This window comes from Lolium perenne, chromosome 4 (genome assembly GCF_019359855.2).
Source record: "Lolium perenne isolate Kyuss_39 chromosome 4, Kyuss_2.0, whole genome shotgun sequence".
NCBI lineage: Eukaryota > Viridiplantae > Streptophyta > Magnoliopsida > Poales > Poaceae > Lolium > Lolium perenne.
In genome coordinates this window covers 376,193,297-376,216,532 of record NC_067247.2, presented here as the reverse complement: position 1 = coordinate 376,216,532, position 23,236 = coordinate 376,193,297, and the positions used below count along the sequence as shown (strand labels likewise).

The window sequence follows — 23,236 nt, the reverse complement described above, 5'->3', positions numbered from 1 at the left end:
CAAGACTAGTTATTTTCTTCTTGTAGATATTTTTCTTTGTAATCCATGACTATATTGTAAAGCCATCATTATATTTCTCTGTTTGTTTAGCCCCCGAGTGTTTCGGTGACTCTTTACTATATTTGTATACTTGCGAGGTTTTGAACCAAGGCATTTATATATTTAGGGCGAATATGAGCCCCCGAGCTTTTTATTGAGTACTATTTTGTATTTTTGTTGACTCACGAGGTATTTGAATACCAAGGCAAGTTTTTCCTTTTGTCGATGAACTATATTGAAATTCGTCGGAGCGAAGACTTTGGTCATGTCGATAAAGAAGAAAAGTTATATTGTCACTATCTTTATTATATTGCAGCACCGCGAGCCCGCCTCATTAAAAACCTTCTCCGGCCCCACTCGGTGCCCCGAAAAAGGAAAAGAGTGCGTCTGAAAACTCGCGGGCGTTTCAGTACATTGAAGCTTTACAAAGACTATATTTTGACTCTAGGCGTAAAAACGCCTAAGTTGCGCCACGTTCCAGGGGTTTGGCTCCTCCACCCCTGTCTTCTTGTCCTTTATTCTGTATGCTCCTCCTCCAATTACTTCCGTGACAATGTAAGGGCCAAGCCATGGTGACTCGAGTTTTTCATGACTTTTTTGCGTGAGCCGAAGAACTAGGTCTCCCACCTGAAAAGATCTTGGCCGCAAACGTCGACTGTGGTAATTCTTCAAATCCTGTTGATATTTGGTTACCCGAGATAATACTTCATCTCGAGCTTCATCAAGTGCGTCGACGTCGTCTTCTAGCACTCTTCTCGACGTTTCTTCATCATATTCAGCGACACGTGGAGAGTTGTGCTCTATCTCGATTGGTAGTACTGCTTCTGCTCCATGAACCAGGAAAACGGAGTTTCTGCGTTGCTGTGTTTGGTGTTGTTCGGATGCTCCACAACACGCTTGGTAGTTCTTACGGCCATGTATGTCGAGCTTTTTCCAGTGGTCCTAATAAGCGCTTCTTGATACCATTGCGAGATGATGCCATTGGCTTTCTCGACTTGCCCATTGGTTTGAGGATGTGCAACCGACGCAAAGTTCAGCTTAATACCCACCTCTTCGCAATAATCTTTGAATTCATGGGATGTGAAGTTGCTGCCGTTGTTCGTGACGATCTTTGTGGGGCACTCCAAATCTGAAGACGAGGCCTTTTACGAATTTTCTGCGGATGCTCCATCTGGTGAATTTATCGGCTTCGCTTCTATCCACTTTGTAAACTTATCGACAGCTACTAGCATGTACTCCTTTCCTCCTGGCCAGGATTTGTGTAACTTACCCACCATATCAAGTCCCCATTGAGCAAAGGGCCATGACAATGGTATTGGTGCTAGCTCTGCTGCTGGAGAGTGGGGTTTTGCGGCAAACCTTTGACACGCGTCGCAAGTTCTTACTATGTCCTTGGCGTCCTCGATTGCTGTCAACCAGTAGAATCCTGCCCGAAAAACCTTGGCTGCAATAGCTCGACTACTTGCGTGGTGGCCACATATTCCTTCGTGTACATCCTTCAGAATTATTCTTCCTTCTTCGGGTGTGACGCACCTTTGCAAGACGCCCGAAATACTTCGCTTATACAATTCTCCCTTGATCACCGTGAAAGCTTTGGAGCGTCGAATTACTCGCCTTGCTTCAACTGGATCATCAGGTATTTCTTTCCTAAGGATATATGATATGTACGGCTGCATCCACGGTATCTGTATCATCATGACCAAGTCCTGATCTTCTTCGTCCTCTTGCTTTTCCTTGGCAGCCCCCGAGGGTTTCTTCTCCTTCTTTTTTGACTTTGTTGGCTTAGTGGATCTCTCTGTTATCTCTTCCCAGAATACACCTGGCGGGACTGGAAGGCACTGTGACCCGATGTTTGCAAGAACGTCGGCTTCGTCGTTGCTCAACCTGCTAATATGATTTACTTCGCATCCATCGAATAACTTCTCAAGCTCGTTGTACACCTCCTTGTATGCCATCATGCTATCATTGACTGCATCACATTGGTTCATAACTTGCTGAGCCACCAACTGTGAGTCGCCAAAGATTTTTAATCGAGTTGCTCCGCAGGCTTTCGCCATCTTCATCCCGTGTATGAGAGCCTCATATTCTGCTTCATTGTTAGATGCGTTAAGGAACGTCATCCGGAGGATGTACTTCAATTTGTCGCCTTCAGGTGATATGAGTACTACTCCTGCGCCAGCTCCTTCTAGTCTCTTGGACCCATCAAAGTTCATGGTCCAAGTTCTCGATAAATCTGGTGGTCCTGTATTTTGCAACTCCATCCATTCTGCGATGAAGTCTGGCAGTATTTGCGACTTTATTGCTTTTCTTTTTTCATACGTGATGTCCCGAGGGGAAAGTTCTATTCCCCAAAGGGAGACACGACCCGTAGCTTCTGGGTTATTCAGTATATTTGACAAGGGAGCTTCATTGACCACTATGATCGGGTGTGCCGAAAAATAGTGGCGCAATTTTCGTGCTGTCGTGAACACTCCATATGCTAGCTTTTGGTACTGAGGGTACCTTTGTTTTGAAGGTGACAAGACTTCGCTCACGAAGTATACTGGCCGCTGCACTCCATGGATTTTCCCTTCTTCCTCTCTTTCGACAACTAATACTGTGCTAACCACTTGGGGCGTGGCTGCAATATACAGCAGGAGAGGTTCCTTTTCCTTTGGAGCCACCAGGATTGGTGGTGTCGAGATTTTTCGCTTCAGATCCTCGAAAGCTCTGTCGGCCTCTTCGTTCCACTGGAATTTATCTCCTTGTTTTATCAGCGCATAAAATGGTAACGCTTTTTCTCCTAACCTGGCGACGAACCTGCTCAAAGCTGCGACTCGCCCAGTTAGCTGCTGTATTTCTTTCAACTTTGTTGGCTTTCTCATTGTTACTATGGCTTGTATTTTGTCGGGATTTGCTTCAATCCCTCTTGCCGAAACTAGAAACCCCAGAAGTTCTCCTGCTGGGACGCCAAAAGAACACTTCGTCGGGTTCAGTTTGAGGCAGAATTTGTCGAGGTTGTCAAAAGTTTCTTTGAGATCCTCGATCAATGTTGTCCCCTTTTTTGATGTTATGACGACATCATCGATGTATACTTGCACGTTTTTCCCGATCTGTGTTGCTAAACACTTCTGCATCATCCTCTGATATGTTGCTCCCGCATTTTTTAGACCAAAGGGCATTGTTTTGTAGCAAAACACGCCGTAAGGTGTAATAAACGCTGTCTTGGCTTCATCATCTTCTTTTAATCTGATCTGGTTATAACCAGAGTATGCATCCAAGAAGGAAAGACGTTCGCAACCTGCCGTGGAGTCGATAATTTGATCGATCCTTGGGAGGGGAAAGTGATCCTTAGGACAATGTTTATTGAGACACGTAAAGTCGACGCACATGCGAAGGACTGTCGTGTTTTTCTTCGGCACCATCACTGGGTTAGCTACCCATGTGGCTTCTGTAGATATTTCTCTGATAAAACCAGCCTCTTCGAGTCGATTTATTTCTGAAAGCATGGCTTTGCGGTTTGGTTCAAAACGCCGCAAAGGTTGTCTGATTGGTTTATTTGTTGGATCCAAATTTAGGTGGTGCTCGGCAAGTTCCACTGGTACTCCTGGCATGTCAGCTGGACACCATGCAAAGATTTTCCAGTTCTCACGGAGGAACTTGACGAGCGCGCTTTCCTATGCGATATCCATGTCGTTTGCTATAGATGTCGTCTTTTTTGGATCTGTCGGGTGAATCTGCACCTCCTTAGAATTTTTCTCTGTGTTGAAAGTTGATTCTTTATTTGGTCTTCCAACGTCTGGCAGTACGTCGTAATCAGTCATGCTTTTTGACGCCAAGTACTCAGCTTGCATCCCGAAAGTTTCTGCCAACCTGTGAAAATCCTTGTCGCACTTATCGGCTAAGGCAAAGCTTCCCCTGACTGTGATTGGTCCTTTTGGTCCGGGCAACCTCCACAACAGGTATGTATAGTGTGGCACTGCCATAAATCGAGCATATGCTGGTCGTCCTAACAGAGCATGATATTGTGATGGAAAATCGACAACTTCGAACTCGAGCCTTTCGATTCTATAATTTTCTCGGGTCCCAAACTGGACGTCAAGATTGATCTTTCCCAATGGATAACTTGGTTTCTCCGGTGTGATGCCGTGGAACCTTGTGTCTGTTGGTTTCAAGTTTGCTAAGGATATGTTCATCTTCCTCAATGTATCTGCATACATGAGGTTCAAGCTGCTGCCGCCGTCTATGAACACTCGAGAGACATCAAATCCTGCGATAACTGCTGGCAGGATAAGTGCTGACTGCCCTGGTCGAGGAACTTGCTGCGGATGATCTGCTATTGTGAAGCCGATATCTTGTCCTGACCAATTAAGGTACTCAACTGTTGGTGGAGGCATTTTCTCTGCCATAAACACCTGTCGTGAGATTACTTTTTGAGCTCTATTGGACGGCCTTCCCTTCTGAATCATCAACACTGCTCCGTTGGAATTAGGATCAACATAGGGTGGTGGTGCAGGTGCTGCCGCTATTCTTAGCTGGTGTCGATTGTCCTCTGTAATCGCGGGAGGTGGCGGGAGATGAACCTCGCTCCTAGGCTCCCGAGGGTTTCTCTGTGCTGCTCGAGCGTGAGCATTTTCTGCGTATCTGAACATTGCCTGAAAATTTCGACAGTCTTTCTGCAGGTGCCCTGACTGTCTTTTCCCGTTGCTGTCGAGGAAGAAGTGCATCTGGCACGGTCCGTTCAGCATTTCCTCGGGGGACACGAAAGGTCTTGGAAACCTCGGCCCACTATTTTGCCTGTTGCGTGAATCATCCCTATTATCACCTCGCTGTTCATTGCTTCTCTGGTAATCATCTCTGTTGCCTCCTGTATTTGTCCGAAAACCTGCCGAAATTTGTCCTGGGCGTCGTAGTTCGAGTACGTCCGAGGAAATCTTCGCCTCGGTTGATAGTTTCGACCACGGTCCTCCTCTGGCGACCTGTGTCGTTTGTTGTGGACAGCGTCTTCTCCATCTGCCCATTTATTTGCTATCTCCATTAACGCGGATACTGTCCTTGGATTGGTCCTTCCCAAATCCTCGACAAAGTCTCCACGCCTGACTCCTGCGACAAACGCATCTATTGCTCTCTCGTCAGATATGTTTTCTGCCGAGTTTTTGATGATATTCCACCTCTGGATGTACTTTCTCATTGGCTCATCTGGCTTTTGTCGACACGCTCTTAACTCCTCTAACGATGCGGGTTTTTTGCACGTGGATCTGAAGTTCTTGACGAACACGTCCTCGAAACTTTCCCAGCTGTCGATGGATCCTGGAGCGAGTTTCTTTATCCATGATCGTGCGGCACCACTCAGGTGCACCTGGATGCTTTGCATGGCTGTTGCCCTAGTTCCTCCTGTCAGCTTCACCGTCTCCAGATAGTCGACTAGCCAATCCTCTGGATCTTGAAGGCCGTCGAATTTCTTGAAATTATCGGGTAACTTGAATCCCGAGGGGACTCGCGTTTCGGACTCTCCTCGTGAAGCATGGTAAGCCGCACATATCTTCGTCGTTAAGTTACGGGGATTGCCGATGATCCCTTACGCTTTGCCGCGCTCTGTCGACTCTTGCTTGTGCTGCTTGTGTCTCTTGCTCCACTTGGCCCTTCGAGTGCTGCCGCTGTTCTGCTGCGGGTCGCGGACTATTTTGCCTTGCCACTCCTTCGGGAGCCGTTGATAGAAACGCTGGCCCCATACCTCCAACTCCGGCTACCGCCATATTGTACAAGTGTTTCCCTTGGGTCACCCGGAGGTGGTTTAGATGCAAGGATAAAAGCATGTGTCGCCATATACCCAGCCTCTGGTGTCTTAGGGATGATGTTTCCTCTTGTATCTATCGACATAAAGGACATGTCGAGGTTTTGAACCAAGTGCTCTCTTTCCGCTTCGGGTATGTGTTGCAGTCTTGACCTTGCTCTGTTCCGCGCCTCCCGATGGCTATCACCCGTAGTTCTAGATTGTCGACTTAGATCTGCCCTTCTCTGCTGGATGCGTAAGCTGCCTCCTTTCTCTGTTCAACTCAGCTGTCTGTTTTCCAATTCCCTGGCAGCTCGTGCGAGCCTATATTGATATGCTTGCAATTCTTCCGGTGTGGCTGTGGTAGCCATTGGTTCTGTGCCGTTCATAGCTCTCGCAGCTCTGTCCCACGCTGCTTGTGAAAGTTGAACTCTATCTCGCGGCTACGGCCCGACGTATTTGTTGCCCAAGCCTTGTCGCAGATTGGAGGGATCGACGTATGGATTTCCCAAACTGTCGAAAGCCTCAGATGTCTCTTCTTGATTTTCAATGGCGTAAATCTGATGATACTTTGTACTCAGATCTATGTTGGGTTTGGTGACATCGTCGTTGAGATTGATGAAGACCTTGCCCACTGTCAAAGATTTGTCGAAGAAGACGTAACTGTCGACATTGCTTGAACCATCGCTTATATATGAATCCGCAGATGACTCAAACGACATGTCGTTGAAGATCTTGGCGAGTTTCTCTCTTGCTCTGATGCTGACGTAGCGTGTCGCCGAGGTTTCTTCTTCTCCTGATTCGTTTGACGATGTATAGCTTGAAAAATCGGAATCGGCCACTGATGATTCCGACGAAATCGGAATCTCGACACGATACGATCCTTCCTTCTCGACGCGAAAGTGGAACCTTCCGAACGTCATCTCCATGGGCTCCGCCAGATACGCATATGCATCCAAACGGGAGGGTGGGTGAGGAACAAAATCGACAAGACCAGTAGCGATCTGTTTACCTCGATCCATTGTGTTGCTTGCGGTTGACGATGTCGAAGATCTTGAGCGTGCCATCGAGATCAGCTCCTTACGCCTCTAATTCCCACAGACGGCGCCAATTGACAAGGTATTGACTTGTCAATGCCTATGGATTGTAGGCTAGGGTTTAGTTAGAAGTAGAGGGCAAGTAGATCTCGAAGGTTTCAGCCGAAAAGTACTCGACGACTATGAAAACTAGGGTTTGCAGACAATGATTCGATTGATTCTTTGTCCCTCGACTCCCCCTTATATATGAGGTGGAGCCGAGGGATCCGTGCTATACAAGTTTACATAGTCCGGGACGGTTTCTAACTCATCCCGCCAGATCACAAACAACACTTCCTATTACAACTCTATCTTTCCTTAGTAAATCTTGGGCTCCCGAATCTTCTTATTCTTCGGGTATTGGGCTTCCAGTAAACCCCGGGTACCATCTTCGGCAGGCCCATTTGGGATGCCTATGTCAATTGGTCTTATCTTTTTTATCTTGATCTGCAGATTTGTTTTTTCCGATGGGCGTCGCACAGCTTCGGCGTTCTTCTACGTGAAAATCCTCGAGGTTGATGGCTCCGTCGTTATATTCTCGCGCTTTGTTTGTCTTCGGTAATGGTATTGGGTCTCTCTCCCCTGTAGGATTTTTGTTTTGATAGGTTTGCTTTGATCCTTATCCACGAATTTTGTTTTCACAGATCTATGTTCTTTTGCTTAGTTCGGTATTTGCCTATGCTTGTGTAGTTATGTTTTCTTCGGTTGATGCATTGATGACGCGGTGGTGTTCATGCTTACACTTTGATGTAGTAACAGAATCCAGATAATGCTTGTTATATGTGGGTTTTTTCGTAGCTTACAAGTCTCTGCTCTGTTTTTCATTACCAGCAGTGCATGTTCACTACTAGGAAAAGGCTTACCGCCGGCGACCTGAAAAGGCTTACCGCCGGCACTTTCGAATTCGCCGGCGATAACCTCGCCGGTGGTAAGCGCTTACCGCCGGCATTCTCGGATTCGCCAGTGGTAACTGGCCGTTACCGCCGGCGTTTTCCCAAATTCGCCAGTGGTAAGTGTTACCACCGGCACCTTTCCATTTCGCCAGGGGTAAGTTAAATAGGATTAAAAAAAAGCACGAAGATAATTCACGTAACCAATCCATCCCGTCCATGTACTATTTTTTTAGCTTTGCAATTATACATCAGGGCACATGTGAATACATCCAGCAAAATTCACAAAAAAAATCCACAAAATCAAGTGCTCTAACTATTGATTGCACACACAGGCATATCTATAATCCACGGATTGATTGCATCTTGATTCTTCACTTATGATGATCTTTTGATTCTTCACTTCCGATGACCCAGCGGCGTCCATCTACAGGAGGGCAGTAGAGGAGAGGCAATCAAATATCATATGAATATAAAACGAAATGCACCTTCAAGTATGATTCATGCTAAATATGAGGTTCTATGTGCAAATCATTGCGGCCAGCATTGCCATTTTGGGAAACGGATTCAAAACATTTTGAAACGGGCTAGATGGAGCCCGTGGAATCCGGTCCAGGTACTGCAAGTGTGAATGCAAGAACATAAAGCAGATGCAGATGCTATGATCCATTCCCCAAATTAGGGACGCGGTTTCGAACTGCCTGGAATGCGGAAATTAACAAATTGCAAGAAAGTTCGATTGATTCACAGAAAAAATCCTCCTCAATCAGAACCGCGCTTCTTCGCCAGACCACGATTCACGAAGGGGGGAAATGATTCGCAAGCCCGAATCAAGCGCGACCAAGAAACCATGGGGGCTAAGAACCTAATCCGGCCATCGCCCTCGAAAGAGGGGGAGGCCCGAACACACGAGGAGGCAGCTAGCAGAAATCGGGGGGCGCGACTCACCGGCGCAGCGGCAGAGCTCGCAGATGGCTGTGTTGACCACGAACCTGGAGGGGAGGAGGCACGGAGGGAGATGGCGTGGGAGCCGCCACGGGAGCGATCCGCTGCGGCCTCGTCGAGGTCGCCGACGTCGGTCCAGGTCCGGCCGGAGATGGCCTTGGACTAGATCTCCTCGACGGGGACGTCGCCGTAGTTGGCGGCGAAGAGGTCCTCCTCCTCCGTGGAGGCGGATAGGTCGGTCTCGAGCTCCTCCATGGAGGCGGAGGCTCCGACGACATCGCGGCGGTGGCTGCTGGCTGGGCAGCAAGGGAGGAGGGCGGCGGCGCTTGAGAGGAAGGAGGTGATGGGGTTGGTAGTTGTGATGTGCTGCGTGAGGTGTTACCCTAGGTCTGGGTTGTGATGTGCCAAATACCCCCGGCACGCGCGGCCCAATTCGCCGGTCGTAGTGGGCCTTATCCCCGGCTCCCCCAACCAAATTCGCCGGCGGTAACAGGAAGCTCATTCGGCTGCTCTCGGCCCAACATATCCCCGGCATTTGCTGGCCCGTTTCGCCAGCGGTAAACGGCTTATCCCTGGCATCCTCAAGCGTACTCGCCGGCGGTAACGCGAGGCAGGCCTAAAAAGGCTTACCGCCGGCCACTTTTAACCTGATTCGCCAGCGGTAATAAGTGCGGCTATAAGGTTATTCCTAGTAGTGGTTTGTTGGTGTTATAACAAATGAACTTCTTTAATTTTATGATGTGAACTACCGGAATGCATGAACTTTTGTCAATTGCATGTTTGATTTACATTTTTTCAGATAAGTTGTGGCCTCTATTTCACATGTAAATCCACATCGAGCATGTATGTATCTCTCTGTTTGTAAGTTGTGAACTTCCCTTTAATGTACTATCCATTTTTGTTGTATTATTGTTTTTCCATTCATACGCATGTTTTTATCTTTTTTTATCTGAAAATGAACTGCTGTTACTTTATTACGTGAACTGCTGTCAGTTTACTTCTGGTATTCTTTTTCTTTTAACTCCATGTATAAATTAACCAGTGTTAATTTTTTTTTATTCTTGTACCATTAAAGGGGGGGTTGGGGGGGGACCCCCCCCCCATACTAGGAAATGAATAAAAGGTTTTTTAATAAATGTTTAAAATAGAGTGTAATACCTTTTTTAAGATTAGTGAACACCTTGCGTTTACAGAAGTGCACTTCGTAATTGTGGTGGGAAACTCCTACCCGCTATATTAGGAAATCAATTAATGTTTTTAAAACATACCCAAATACCCTTTTTCAGGATGAGTGAACCCCTGACGTGTTTTGCAAGTGAACTTCGTAATGGTTGTGGGGACAGTGCGGGTGTGACCCTCCCATCCTATATTTTTTCTTTTTTTTAGACAAAGTGAATCGCAGTCGCAGTTAAATGTGAACTTCCTGTTTGTTTCTATCTGACCGACAAAGGTAACGTTTCAGTGTTTTTTTTATTGTTGCCTCTTTTTTTTTAATATAAATTTGGTGCAGTTATTTCCAACTCCTCTTTTTACTCCTCTTGTCTGCGCCTTCTCCTTCGCACTCCCCACTTCCCCCACTCGCAGGCGGACATCCCGAAACTGCTACATCCTCTCTGCAATGGCGGCGGCGCTCTAGGTAACTGCTGCCCCCCGCATCGTTTGCTATCCCCCGTCCCCTGTTGTTATTCCTTCGTTCTACTCGAAATCCACCATTTCCCCTTTGGTCTAAACCCTAGGTTCGCTGCAGTTTGCTCGTCCTCGCCGTCTTCGGTGTTTGCCGGCGATATTTCCCCGTTCGGCCGGCGGTTGGAACTCCGGCGCTACTCTGATTCTTCTTCGCGGTGGTTCTAGTTCGTCCCAGACGGGCTGGTCGGCTTCAATTTTTGGTTGGGGAGTCCGTTCCTCTTTTTATTTCTCTGTGAGTGATGGATAAGGATGCTTCGACTGGTGGTGGAGGTTTGTTTTTCGGATTTGTATTTTTTACTACCCATAAATTCATGCTTTATTCTTGCGTTGTCAAAAATGAAATATCCATGTTTTTGTTCTGTCCTACGACTGGCCCATTTATTTTTGTTCTAGGGTTTGCTTTTCTGTAGGCTTTTTTTCTGTGTTATAATTCCCCGTGGTCACCATTTATGGTTCTATCTATTTATCTGTGTATCTGTATAGCACATGTTATGAACTACTTGTCATTTAATTGAACTCACTGTATTAATTATGTTCATTCTTCCTATGTATAATGTTTATTTTCATGTACAGGCTGTTATTTTTTAAAAGTGAATCATGAAATTAACATTTTTGCTGCACATAGGAAGTATAAGTCTGAACATGAATTTTTTCCTATGTTTCTGAGATTGAATTTTTTTGTTTTTTGTATTTTTTAGGGAAGGTATTTGATCATGTTGATGATTCTGGTGATGCTGTGTTTTCTGGTTTGGGGAATTTATCTTCTAATATGACAGATGATGCTGATGAGTCAGGTTAGGAACATACATATGTGAACCTCACTAACATTTTCTAGTGAACTTCCTTTTCCTGCAATCCATACAAGCTTTCTTGATTACATTTTTACTTTTTTTTGTGTTTTTTGTTTTGTGTTATGCAGCTGACAAGACTATAAGAGAATCTCTGGATTTGCTGAACCAGGATTTTGCTGCATATTCTGCTGACAGTTTACCGCGTTTCTTAGATCCCCCAGTATTTGACAGGACTCCTGCTGTTGAGAAGGGTAACATGGGCAGCCCTGTTTTTTATTATACTCCTCTGCGGCAAGTTCTTGAATCTGAACCAGTTGAAGCTACACCTTTGATGGAAGAAACCCAATCTCAGTCTGTGGCTGGTACTCAAATAGTTACTCAGGATTATATGGTTGAAGAACAGCTTGCGAAGGAAAAGGAGAGACAATCTGCTAAATTTGCTCAGCACCAGGAGAAATTGACTACATATTACCGGAAATACCCTGCGAAAGCAAAGTCTGCTAAGGGTAATGCCGTTGTCAATGATGTTCCACGTGACGGCGAGGCTGCTGAAAGCACACGTGATGAATGTGCTGCTGAAATTATTCCTCCTAAAGTGAGGAAAGAAAGGGTTGTTTGCAGGAAGATAAAAGAGAATTCACCTCTGGGGAAAGCTGCTGCTGCTGCTACTGCTGCTGCTGCCCAGGCCAGAGATCCTTTGCAGCAGACATACGCCCCAGGTGCCACTCAAGAAGATGTTGCTGCTGACAAGGTTATTTCTTTTATGTTCTTATTTTGTTTATTCTGTTAAATTCCTTTTTTGTTCACTTTTACATATGTGTACCATTGTGAACTTCTCTATTTTTTTAAAAAAAATCTGCTGCTTCTGTCCAGGCTACAAATCCTGTGCGGCGCAGCCCTCGTGTTGCTGCTACTGTCCAGTCCACTGTTGCTTCGGAACGAGTTTCATCTCCTGGGAAATCACGTCTGGGTCACCGTAAACGTAAGATTGATGTCGATGAGACATATGTCCCAGATTCCACTGAAGATGGTGTTGCTGCTGGCAAGGTTATTTTTGTTTGTTCATTTTTACATAATTCTTCCACTGTGAACTTCTTTGTTTATTGAATCTGAACTCTTCCCTTTTTATGCATCTCATTTTATGTAGTGCAATGCTAAGAAGAGTCGTACAGAATTGGTTAGCGATGAATCAGACTTTGAAACTCCTGCCAAGGTTAGTGTAGTGTGAACTTCTGTGTTCATGTTGGTGTGAACTTCCTCTTCTCATTAATTTTTTTGTGGTTTTTAAATGTTTGTTTTTTTATGCTTTTTTCTATACCAGGGGAAGAAAGTTGGTAGGAAGCCAGGTCCTTCTAAACCTGTTGTTTTGGAAGGTGATTCGAAGAAAGTTCTGAAAAGGCCGACAAAGAAAACCATGGCTAGGAAGAGGAAGGCAGTTGAAGATCTTGATGGAGAGAAGACACGTTTTCAGCAAACTATTCGCTGTTCTCTCGGTGAAGTTTGTTCGGCTGCAGCAATGTTAAAACCGCAACACAGATTGAAGGTTGAGCAAGCTGGTTTTGGCTGTGTTTTTCAGTGGGTCCTGGAGGGTAACATATCACGTGTTCTCATGTGTTATTTGATGAAGACTATTGACACTTCTACCATGAAGTTGGCTTGTGGATCTGGCAGAGTTCTAGAGGTTAATAGAGACACTGTTCATCAGGTGTTTGGTTTTCCTATAGGAGGCGATACTCCTATACTGCCTGCAGAATCTGGACATGACGAGTCATTGGCTCTTTTGAAACAATAGTTTGGGTTCGAAAGCAATGCTAGTATTGAGCCTAAAGATCTGCGTCAATTGTTATATGATCTTGTTGAAGACCCCGAGAAGGAAGATTTGGCTGTTAAGGTCTTCTTTGCCATTCTTTTTAGTAAGCTCATATGTCCTGGTTCAGCTACCCGTGTCGGTAGGGAAGCTGCAATGCTTGTGAACATGGATTATGATAAGATGGCAAAGATGGATTATTGCCAGCTTGTTGTTGAGGAGTTGAAACGAGCTGCTACTAAATATCAAGACCCTGATATCCCTCAGGCTGGGTTAGAAGGGTGTGCTGTTATCCCCACTGTTATGTATCTTGACAGCATCTTTCTACCACCACATTCTGTCATGCATACTCGAACTCCTCGCGCAAACTTTCTGCATGAGAAACCTCTGAAGGCTATTTACAAAATGGACATTCAAAAGAATGGTGGACCAGAGTTGATGAAGTACAAGTTTGGCAGAATTGTGGTTAGTTTTTTCAAACTGTAACCCTTTTTTTATGTGGCATCTGATCTTCATACTACGTCGCAAGTGAACTTCCTTATGTCTTTTTTTTAATGTTTTATGTGGCATATCAGGTTTACTTTTTATATCCAAGTGAACTTACATAGTTTTTTATATATTTTTTACTTTTTATGTATCAACTGAACTTCATATTATCTGCTAAGTGAACTCCTGTATTACAATGCAGTGGAAAGGCCGCAACCAAATTGCTTATTCATATCGGTATCGTGTTGAAGATTTAATTGTTCATCTTAATGAGGGCACCCACTGTAGTGAGCCTGATGCTGGTAATGCCAATGAACATCCTGCTGGAGGTCATTGCGAGATTCCAATTTCGCAAATTGCTAATGTCAACACGAAAGACAATCACCAGTCTGCTTCAACTAGTGCTGGGATGCCTTCTGCTGGTGTTATTGATCAGATTGGATCACTGTTGCAGAAAGTTGAGTATCTCTCTCGTACGATTCCGACTACAGCTGATCGTCTGAAACAATTTCAAGGTCGGCTTGCTGATGGTAATTTCCCCAGTGTTGAAGCACTGGATGAGCAGTCAAAGCGTGAAACATCGCTCCTTGATAGCTTGAGGGGGGCTTTGTCTCTAATGCGCACAGGTTTTCTTGATTTTGGTATGAATCAGGACTCTTTGTGCAAGCAGTTTGAGAGCCGTGCAAATGTATCAGGCAATAATAGTGTTGAAAGTAATGTTCAGAAGAATTTTTCTTCTTCTGTTGAAGATGTTGATGCAGGACTTGGTCAGTCAGCTGCTGAAGCTGAGGTATAATTAGTCATTCTTGAACTTATGTCCATCCCTTTTTATGTGAACTTCCTTTTTTATCTCTTGTTTTGTGTTATTACACATATGTGAACTTCTGTGTTTTTTCATGTGAACTTCCTTACCTTTTCTTTTTTGTTATCCTCTTATTTTTTGCAGGAAGATGCTAGGATTGCTGAGGAAAATGCACCTCAGAATTCAGGAGATGGTGATCATGCACCTGTGAATGATGGGTTTGTTCGTCCGCCAACCCCTCAATGTCCTCCAGCTTTTGCTGGTGATCATGTTGAAGATGCAGTTTTTGATAAATCACCTCCTTTAGCTGAGGTATTTTTTTTTGTGTTTTGCAATTTATTTTTTTATTTTTTTTATAGTTGGGCTTTTGTTTTGTTTTTTGTTTGTGTATATGAACTACTCCATCTTCTACATCTGAACTTCTGTTTTTTTTTTGTTTTCTGTTTGGTAGGTAAATGAAAAGTGTGTTGAGAAGGATGGTATTCCAGATGACAGTGATGACAATTCATCTGTTGATCGTTATTATGTCAAGCATAATTTTGTCCATCCGGCAACCCCTGTAACTCCTCCTTTAGATGACAGTGATGGTAATTCTGGTGGTGCCTGTGACAAAGTTGCTGATCATTATTCTGAGTTAGACTCTGTTGGAAAGGGGAATTTATTTCCCGAGATAGTTGCACATTCTGATGGAGACAAAGATGCTGAACACCATGCTGAAGATTGTGCAGTTACTGGAAAAGGTTTCTCAATTCCTGAAGATCTTGTAACATGTCAGGATGGAAATGATGCGAAGGATGCTGCCCAACTACCTGGTATTGGTGCAGTTGTTTCCGAAACATGTGCTGAGGCTGCTGATGATGTTGGTGTATTACCAGCTGCTATGGATTGTAAGTCTGTTGTTGCGCATGGTCGTGAGGAAGTAGGTGTTGCTGCTGCACGGGAAGAACTGCCGGTTACTGAAGCCAATATAGAGCGCAGCACTGGTGCTGATGATGATGACAATAATGAGTTTCAGGCTGGAGATAACCATGGACGCGATGCCTCTGATTTGATTGAGCAGTCGAGCTCATTCTTTGAAGAATCAACAGATGACTTGAGCGCTTCTATTGAAGAATCCCCGCAAGACTTAGGCAAGGATATCTGAATGGGGAACATACAGTTCTCCTACCCCACACACCCTCCCCTAATGCTAGCCCGCCTTTTTATTCTTTATGTTTACTCCTCATATATCTCTATCTAAAACCTTTTTCCCTTTTTTTTTGGTTTTTTATGGGGGGAGGGGTGTGGTGGGGTGCTTTTGTATATGTATTTTTGTTTTTCGCTGTTTGGCATCATGTTCCATGTAAGACACTTTCTAATGCTATGTAATGCGGCATGAGTTCATGTCGTAGTTTTCATTTTTCTGCATGTATATGACTGACCGGGGGGGGAGCGATATCGTGTGTGTGTATTTTTTTGATGGTAGCCTTCATTTATGAACTGTGGGTCTTCTGGACATTCCAGTTTCTGCACCACGTTCTTGAATATGTGAACTTCTGGAATATCATCATCTGAACTTCTTTTTTGTTCTTACATTTTGTCTGTATTTCCTTATTTTTTGCAGACTCGAGTTTATGTTTCGACGCCTTCACTGTCTCCTATGATGATTAAAATCAAAGAAGTATATGAAAGTGTTTGCAAGTTGAGGAAAGATCCCATAAGAAGGTTCTATCTGTTTTTTAGGCTTTTTTCTTTTTTTTTGTTTTGTTTTTTATTTTTTATTAAATTTTTTGTTTTGTCCTCTAATTTTTGTGTTTTTTTCTGTAGTAAGAAGACCCTTTTCAGGAATGATCAATGTGATTGCACGATCGGACAAATTGCTGACGCTTTTAAACCCAACGGTTTTCTTTGTTCTCTAACTGTTTCTGTTGGAACATACTTGCTTGGTCAGAAGTACAAGAATTCTGATAAAATGGTGGTACCATACATTTGTTCTGTAAGTTATTTCTCCGTTTCTTTTTATCATTTTTTAGTTTTTTTTTTGTTAATGTAGGTGCTTTTTTTTTCCTCCTTTATTTTTTAACTTTCTTTGTGTTTCATTGTCATGTTTGCAGAGGCAGATATTTGAAAGAAATCTGAGTTCTCGGCTTGTTCGTAATATTTTCAGCGTCGATGCTCCGGAACGTTTGGACCACAAGAAAGTGGTACTGACTGTTGTCTTTTTTCTTCTTCTATATACATCTGAACTTCACTAATTATGGCATGTGGACTTCCTACCTTTTCTTCCCTCCCCTGTTGTACATGTTACTAAAATAACTCAGTAGTAAAGTTAAATGTGATTTCTTATTTGAGGAAATAGTCTACCTTTCATACTTCTAACCTGTCCTTTTTTATTTTTATCATTTTAATGGCAGATTCTTTTTGGTACCTTTGATCCTCCTGACCCCATGTGCACCACACGTTCCTGGTCACTTCTGTGTTGTTGCTTTGAACCTTGAGAAAGAGCGTTTTGAATTGCTTGATTCGTTACGCGATATAAATGATCCAGATGGTAAGAAGCTGTTACATACAATGGCATCTGGTATCAAGAAGTTATGGTCGTTAGCAGGGAATTCAAAGGGTGATCATTTTCATCCAAAATCCATCGACCACTTCAAGCTTCACTATGTTAATTCTCCAAGACAGGCAACTGCGTAAGCGTTTTTTTCCCTCTTCTCTTGTTTTGCTCTTTATTATGTATACATTGACTACAGGTTTTTTTTTAACTAATACAATTGTTTTCTTTTATTCTTATTTTTTGTTTGTGTTTTTTTTTGCAGCCATGATTGCGGGTTCTTCATGCTACAGATCCTCCAGTCTTATGATGGGGAAAGCATGTGCTTGTTCAGTCAAAAAGATATTCTAAACATCAGGATGACCATGTTATATAGCTGGCTGACAGGTGGAGATTTCAATATCGACCTGAAAGATGTTTTAGGTGTTGATCCTGGTATGATTTTTACTTTTTTTGCAAAATATATCGCTGGCTATGCTCTATAACATATGTTTTTTGGACTGCACTGTTTTCTGTTTGTTTTTGTGTTTTGATTCAGAAGTGAACTTCCTGGTTTTTGTATACTTTTCATGCAGGTCCATCTCTTGGTATCGAGGAAGATAATTTCTCACTTTTCGAGACTCAGTCATTCACACCAGAAGTTCAGATTATCCCTGAAGAGAATTTTGATAGTCTTGTAAGCAAGTCAAAGAAGATTATCCAGAGGCTGCATTCCAATACCAGAAAATCTTCTAGGAATAAGGTTCCTGACACTGCAGAGAAGGGGAAGGCTGATGTAGTTTTGCTCGACGACGATGATGATTCTGATGACTTTGTCACTCAGCTTGGTAAGACGCTTACTGCGAAGCCCATTACAAAGGATGTTCGGCGCTGTTCTCCGACTAGCAGTGATGATTTTGAAACTCAGAAGCCCAGGCAGTCTAGTGCTAAAAATCTGGTTCTTTCGAATAAAAGGCCTACTAAATTGTCCAATAAGTTCAGGGAAGAAGTCCCAAACTTTGTACCATATGTGTTTCCTCATTTATCCAAGGCCAAGCAGATGATGGAGTTAATTCTAAGCAAGGAGTACATCAAAGCTCATGGAAGGTATGTTTTTCGTTTACTACTTAGTTAGTTTTTTTTGTGGCATATGAACTTCATATACTGTGCTAAGTGAACTTCCCTAGGTCTTTTATTTTTTTTGTGTGTTTTAGGAGAGTTTCATTTTTTTATATGCTAAGTGAACTTCCCTAGTCTTATATTTTTTTTTTTTCTTTTTTAATGTGTGTGCAGTGTCCCTCTGGTGAAGTTCTGCAATGATTTTGATGATCCTGTTTTAGTTGATGCCAAGTACATGTATAAACTGTTTGGCCGCTGTGAAATGTTGGAATCCGACATGATGGATCGTATCATCAATTACTGGAAGGATGATCCAGGGATGAAATATATTTTTGAATCTGACTCTCGTGTTTTGATGTCACCTCATACTATCCCTGTAGGTTTTTTCAAACATTGAAAATTAATTTTTTTCAGATATACCTTTGTATGCATATACTTACTTTGTATATTTTTCCTTTTTTTGGTTGTGTTTTTCCTTTTTGTGTGTTTGTGCAGTACTTGCTTGATTTTGCGCCATTCAAGCTAAGGGACAGCAATGGTAATCCATTACCAAGACAACCTTTTGATGTGATGTCTGCTGCTAAAATGTTCAAGCGTTATGTTCGGCCTAATGAAAATTTGCTGAAAGCAAAGTTGGTATGCTTTTTTAATCTGAACCTCTTCATATTGCTGTAGTGAACTTCCTTTTTTTTTTTTTGTTTTCACGTGCGTACTTCCTTTTTGTTAATTTCGGTTGTTTCTGAACAGATCATCATCCCTCATTTCATGCATGATCATCACTCTGTTTATGTTATGAACAAGTACACTGGTACGTTGGACATCCTTGACACTAGGAGGTATACTGGTCTGGCACATACTTCAAGGAGTCGGCACCACGAGGATCGTGTTGAGATTGTACGTGATTTTCTTTTCATCATTTATTTTTTTTACTTTTTCACTGCTATCATTTTTTACTTTTTTGATGTGAACTCATTTGTTAATATAATGTGAACTTCCCAGCTTTTTTTTTCTTTTTTATGTGTACTACTGCAACCATTCAAACTTTTTTGTCTGTACTGATATGTTTTTACAATATGAACTTCCTAGCTATTTTTTATATTTATTTAAACTTGCTGAAACCATCTGACTGTGTGTGTTAATTTGATATGTTAGTACACTGTGAACTTCCCAGCTTTTTATATGTTTTTTAAACTGCTGAAACTATCTGTAGTGTGTGTGAACTGATATGTCAGTACTATGTGAACTTCCCAGGTTTTTCTTCCTTTTTTGTTTTTAAACTGCTGAAACCATTCACTTTTTGTTTTTTTTGTTTTTGCAGATTAATAGGATGGTGGCCTTGTTAAAACAGGTGTATGGTGTTGCAGAATTTAACAAATATAATGGTAATATACAGTGGGATGTTGTTGCTGACAGGTGTTCATATCCAAAGACTCCGGCACAAGGGGCTAATGAGTGTGGCTTCTATGCTCTAAGAATTTGTGCTACATACGGTGGTGATAAGATTGCTGATAATATAAAAAACCAGGATGTAAGTGTAGTGCTGTGTTTTTTTCGCTGTATAGCTCTTTTGTCTTTTTTTTTACTGTTTTTCTTATGTTTTTTTTTCCATTCCTGATTGTCTACCAGAGGCGTGTTGAGAATTGGAAAGCTGAGTACATGTATCAGCTCCTTTTTCATCCCAAGAATGAAATTCTGGCGGAGCAGTGGCCTAGTATGTTGAAAGATCTCATGCTGCTTATTGGTCTAGGTTCGCAGACAACCCAGCAATCATTGGGATCTGCATGATGATGATCTGATTCAATTACTTCGCAATTAGTAGTTGATAGGATATTCAACATTTTTATTTTTGTTGTTTTATTGAACTGAACTTCTCATTATGTGATTGAATTCAGGATACAGATGTAATTAGTGAGGATATGTTCTTTCTTTTTTCAAAAACAGCAAGCTGTACAAAATCTGTGCTGTATTTTTTTGTTATTAGTGAACTTCTCTGTCATCACAGTGTGAACTTCTTTTTTTTATGCCAGTTATGAGTGTAAAAGTATTCCCATATCCATTCATTTTTCTCAATGTAAACTGTACTATTTTTATTCCTTTATATTCAGAAATGATTTTTCATGTAGGAACTTCTGTGAATATAAACTTGCTAATCTTTTTTCATTTATAAGCGAACTTCGTACTCACTCTGTGTGAACTTCTTCATAAGCATTCTTATTACATCAACAATACTGAAACACAACCATAATTGTTATCGGGGTGCTGATACAAAACATAAGGTTCAATAAAGTAAACTGGTACATAATTTTATTTTCATAGTAGGGTTTTCAGACTCAGTTGCTAAGACGTGTCACGAAGCAGCCGAGTTCTCTTGTTCCGTCGTAGAAGCAGAACATGCAGATATCTCCATCTTTTATTTCTGCACCCATGACTACATCTGGCCAATTTGTTGTCATCACTGCATTTCCAGTTGCAACTTTGTTTATCCTTACCCGTGTACCAACCCAGGCATTTGTGTTGGAGGTTATTGGAATTGTTGTTGGCTCCGTTAGATAATTCTTTAGGTGTTCTTCAGTGTATTACTTATCGAAAGTCTGCATGAAAACATATGAAAGTGAATATCATAGCCATGTTTCAGTGTATTCTGTAAGTGAACTTCACAGTTTCTTTTATCTGGACTTCAGTAAACATTTAAATATCGGAAGACTGTAATATAGTTTAGTAATACATGTTGGTTCAGCCAAAACATCATATGTAATACAGGTAGTGTACGAAAATAAGTTTTGTAAGTTGGCGTTTTTGGTATTACCATTCTGCCTCTCGTGATGTTGTTCGTTGTCTTCCCCATCTTGCATACATAATATGGGATTGTTGGCTTGTAGTCAAGTACTTGCCTTTTGAGATGATCCAGATTTTCCTTGGTCATTTCAACTTCATTTCCGAAGTGACAGTGCTTGTCAAAGATTTCAAATCCATGAATAGTTGGACCTGCATAAAAAATAAGCACATTTTTAGTTCCATAAAGTATTTTTGAAAGCATTTCTATCTTTTTTTACCTCTTTTACAGGTCTCTTCATCGCTTTCGCTGTCGCTGAGGATGACGTACGATGGACCAGCAGCCATTCCTGTCACAAGATTCCAGCATAAAACATTTTTTGTACTAACAGGACCTCTGCACTTTTTTGAACTGAACTTCCACTTCTAGTCTGCATTTTCTGTTGTCTACATTTTAAACTCCAACTTCTTTTATTTATATATTTTTTAAGTTCCCCAATAACAGTATACTCATGCCGGCTGGATACATGTTTGTAGATTTTAAAACCCTCCAACTTTTTTATTTTTTGTATATTGTTTTTTCCATTTCTTTTCACAAGTGAGCTTCTCGGGAGTTCTTATCTGAACTCCTGTTCTTTTGTTCATTAGTGTATATTCCCCCCCCCCCTCTTCCACCACCACCCTCTGCCTAACATGTTTTTATTTGATTTTTTTGATAGATCTATCGTATGCAAACCATTTTTTAAGTAATCTGTAAGGTTTTATTTTTTGTTAAGTTGTTAGATCTTGTTTTTTATACTAGTCTAGATTCAAAACCACGGCCATGAAGGATGAAAGAGAGGAAGATCCACGGCGATTTAAATGAGTAGATGGGATGGGGATGGGTTAGACGCACCTTCTTTTTGTAGATCTTGCTAGACTTCTCTTCTTCTTCTTTTCTCTGTTCTTGTTCTCCCTTTGCTCTTCCTTCGACTCCTCCGTGGTATGTTTCTTCCGGCGGAACACCAGGCAGTGGTTGAGTTTGTGTTGCGCCGAGTGGTGGTTTTTGGTGGTTTGGGCGTGGTTTTGGTGGGGTGGGGGGTGGTTCTTGTTCTCCCTTTTTATTTTTTTCAGTGTTTTTTACTCTGTGCGAACGTCTGCACTGTTATCACGTGAACTTCTTTTGTAGTCTTTTTATGCTTTTTGTTTTGTGCTTGCACGTGAACTCACAACTGGCCCCGGATAAGATCCTTTTTTGTTTGTTATCCCGCAGGATTTTTTTGTTTTTTTGTGGTTTATCTCTCGGCTGTTTCTGTTGTGTTCTGACTGGATATGTATTGGTTTGTTCCCTGAATTTGTGGATCACGACGTCTGTTGTTACATTTTCTGGAACTATAAATACATGTCCTTTTTCCTCTGTGTTTCGGTGCATATCAATCACCGATTCTTCTTCCTTTTCTTTTTTCTTTTTCTGTGTGTTTTCTTCTGTCCACCGATTTGCATGGCAAACGCTCCTTTTTCCCACGAGTACACATTCCCCTGCCATGGCACAACCACTATGAAGGTTTTGTACACAAATGCAGCAGCTAGTGTTGAGGAGTGGATCACCAATGCTGAAGCTTCCCTACATTCTTCTGCTAGGAAGATTGTTGGTCTTGATGTTGAGTATGATAAACTCAGTGGAACCTATTTCAGTCCGAAGAAAGCTGCTGTGATCCAGCTATGTGTTGGCACTGATGTTCTTGTGTACCACATATGCCATGCTGATGAGAGGAGTGAAAAGTTGTATGATTTCTTTCATGGCTATAGGTACACTTTTGCTGGGTTTTGCGTCGCAGAAGACCGCACCATTCTTTCACGTTCAAAGTACTATGTTCATAATGTGAAGGATATCCAGGCAATATGGAGAGATCCGGACAACAAGAAGAGAACTCAAGGTCTGAAGGATGTTGCTGGAGCTATTATAGATCCAATCTATTTTGAGATGAAGGATGGTTTTGGAAGGGCAGAGCACAGGATGTGGGCTAATCCGCCGCCTCTACCGCCTAAGCACTTGGAATATGCTGCACGGGATGCATATGCCACGTATGAGGTTTTTCTGAGGCTGGATGTGTTTGAGAGGGGCTTCTTCTCCTTATTCAAACATCCCGAGAAGAAGCGTGGCAAGGATTGGTGAAGATTTTAGTTTTGTAGGGACATTTTTCTTTTCTATTTTTTCTATGATCAGATTGTAATCGTTTACTTTTACCTACATTTTTTCTTTTTTTAGGTTTTATGTTTAAGAGAACTCCTTAGTTGGCTAGATCTGAACTTCGCAGTCATAAATTTCTTTTTTAGTTTGTGTTTCCATTCCGTTTTATTCATTTTTTAATACAATGAAGATGTCCCTATTTACTTTTTTTGCAATCCTATATGTTGTCTGTTCATTTTATTTTAACAATTCAGTACTTTTCACGTCTGAATAGTATGTGAGAACTTCGCAGCTGTTGATATCTGAACTCCCTTTTTTCTTTTGCATGTGTGTTCCTGTTTTAATTTTTATACGAACTTTTTTTTTCACACCGTCATACATAGTGAACT

General features: G+C 42.2%; 2 protein-coding genes and 1 long non-coding RNA gene across 3 annotated transcripts; all 3 read left to right on the top strand.

Annotated features, from left to right (window-relative positions):
• The first annotated feature begins 10,594 nt into the window (after positions 1-10,594).
• LOC127348055 (uncharacterized) lies at positions 10,595-11,614 on the top strand. Its single transcript, XM_051374165.2, has 4 exons — positions 10,595-10,658; positions 11,087-11,182; positions 11,308-11,541; positions 11,583-11,614. The coding sequence occupies exons 1-4, from the start codon at positions 10,628-10,630 to the stop codon at positions 11,612-11,614; spliced, it is 393 nt and encodes a 130-aa protein (XP_051230125.1). The 5' UTR covers positions 10,595-10,627.
• A 174-nt stretch (positions 11,615-11,788) lies between these two features.
• On the top strand, positions 11,789-12,609 carry LOC127349233 (uncharacterized). The gene is made up of 4 exons (XR_007880163.2): positions 11,789-11,930; positions 12,053-12,226; positions 12,327-12,392; positions 12,501-12,609. It is a non-coding gene; the product is annotated as an uncharacterized lncRNA (long non-coding RNA).
• A 9,605-nt stretch (positions 12,610-22,214) lies between these two features.
• On the top strand, positions 22,215-22,832 carry LOC127348053 (uncharacterized). Its single transcript, XM_051374163.1, has one exon. It carries the CDS (start codon positions 22,215-22,217, stop codon positions 22,830-22,832), a length of 618 nt encoding a protein of 205 aa, XP_051230123.1.
• The last annotated feature ends 404 nt before the right edge of the window (positions 22,833-23,236 follow it).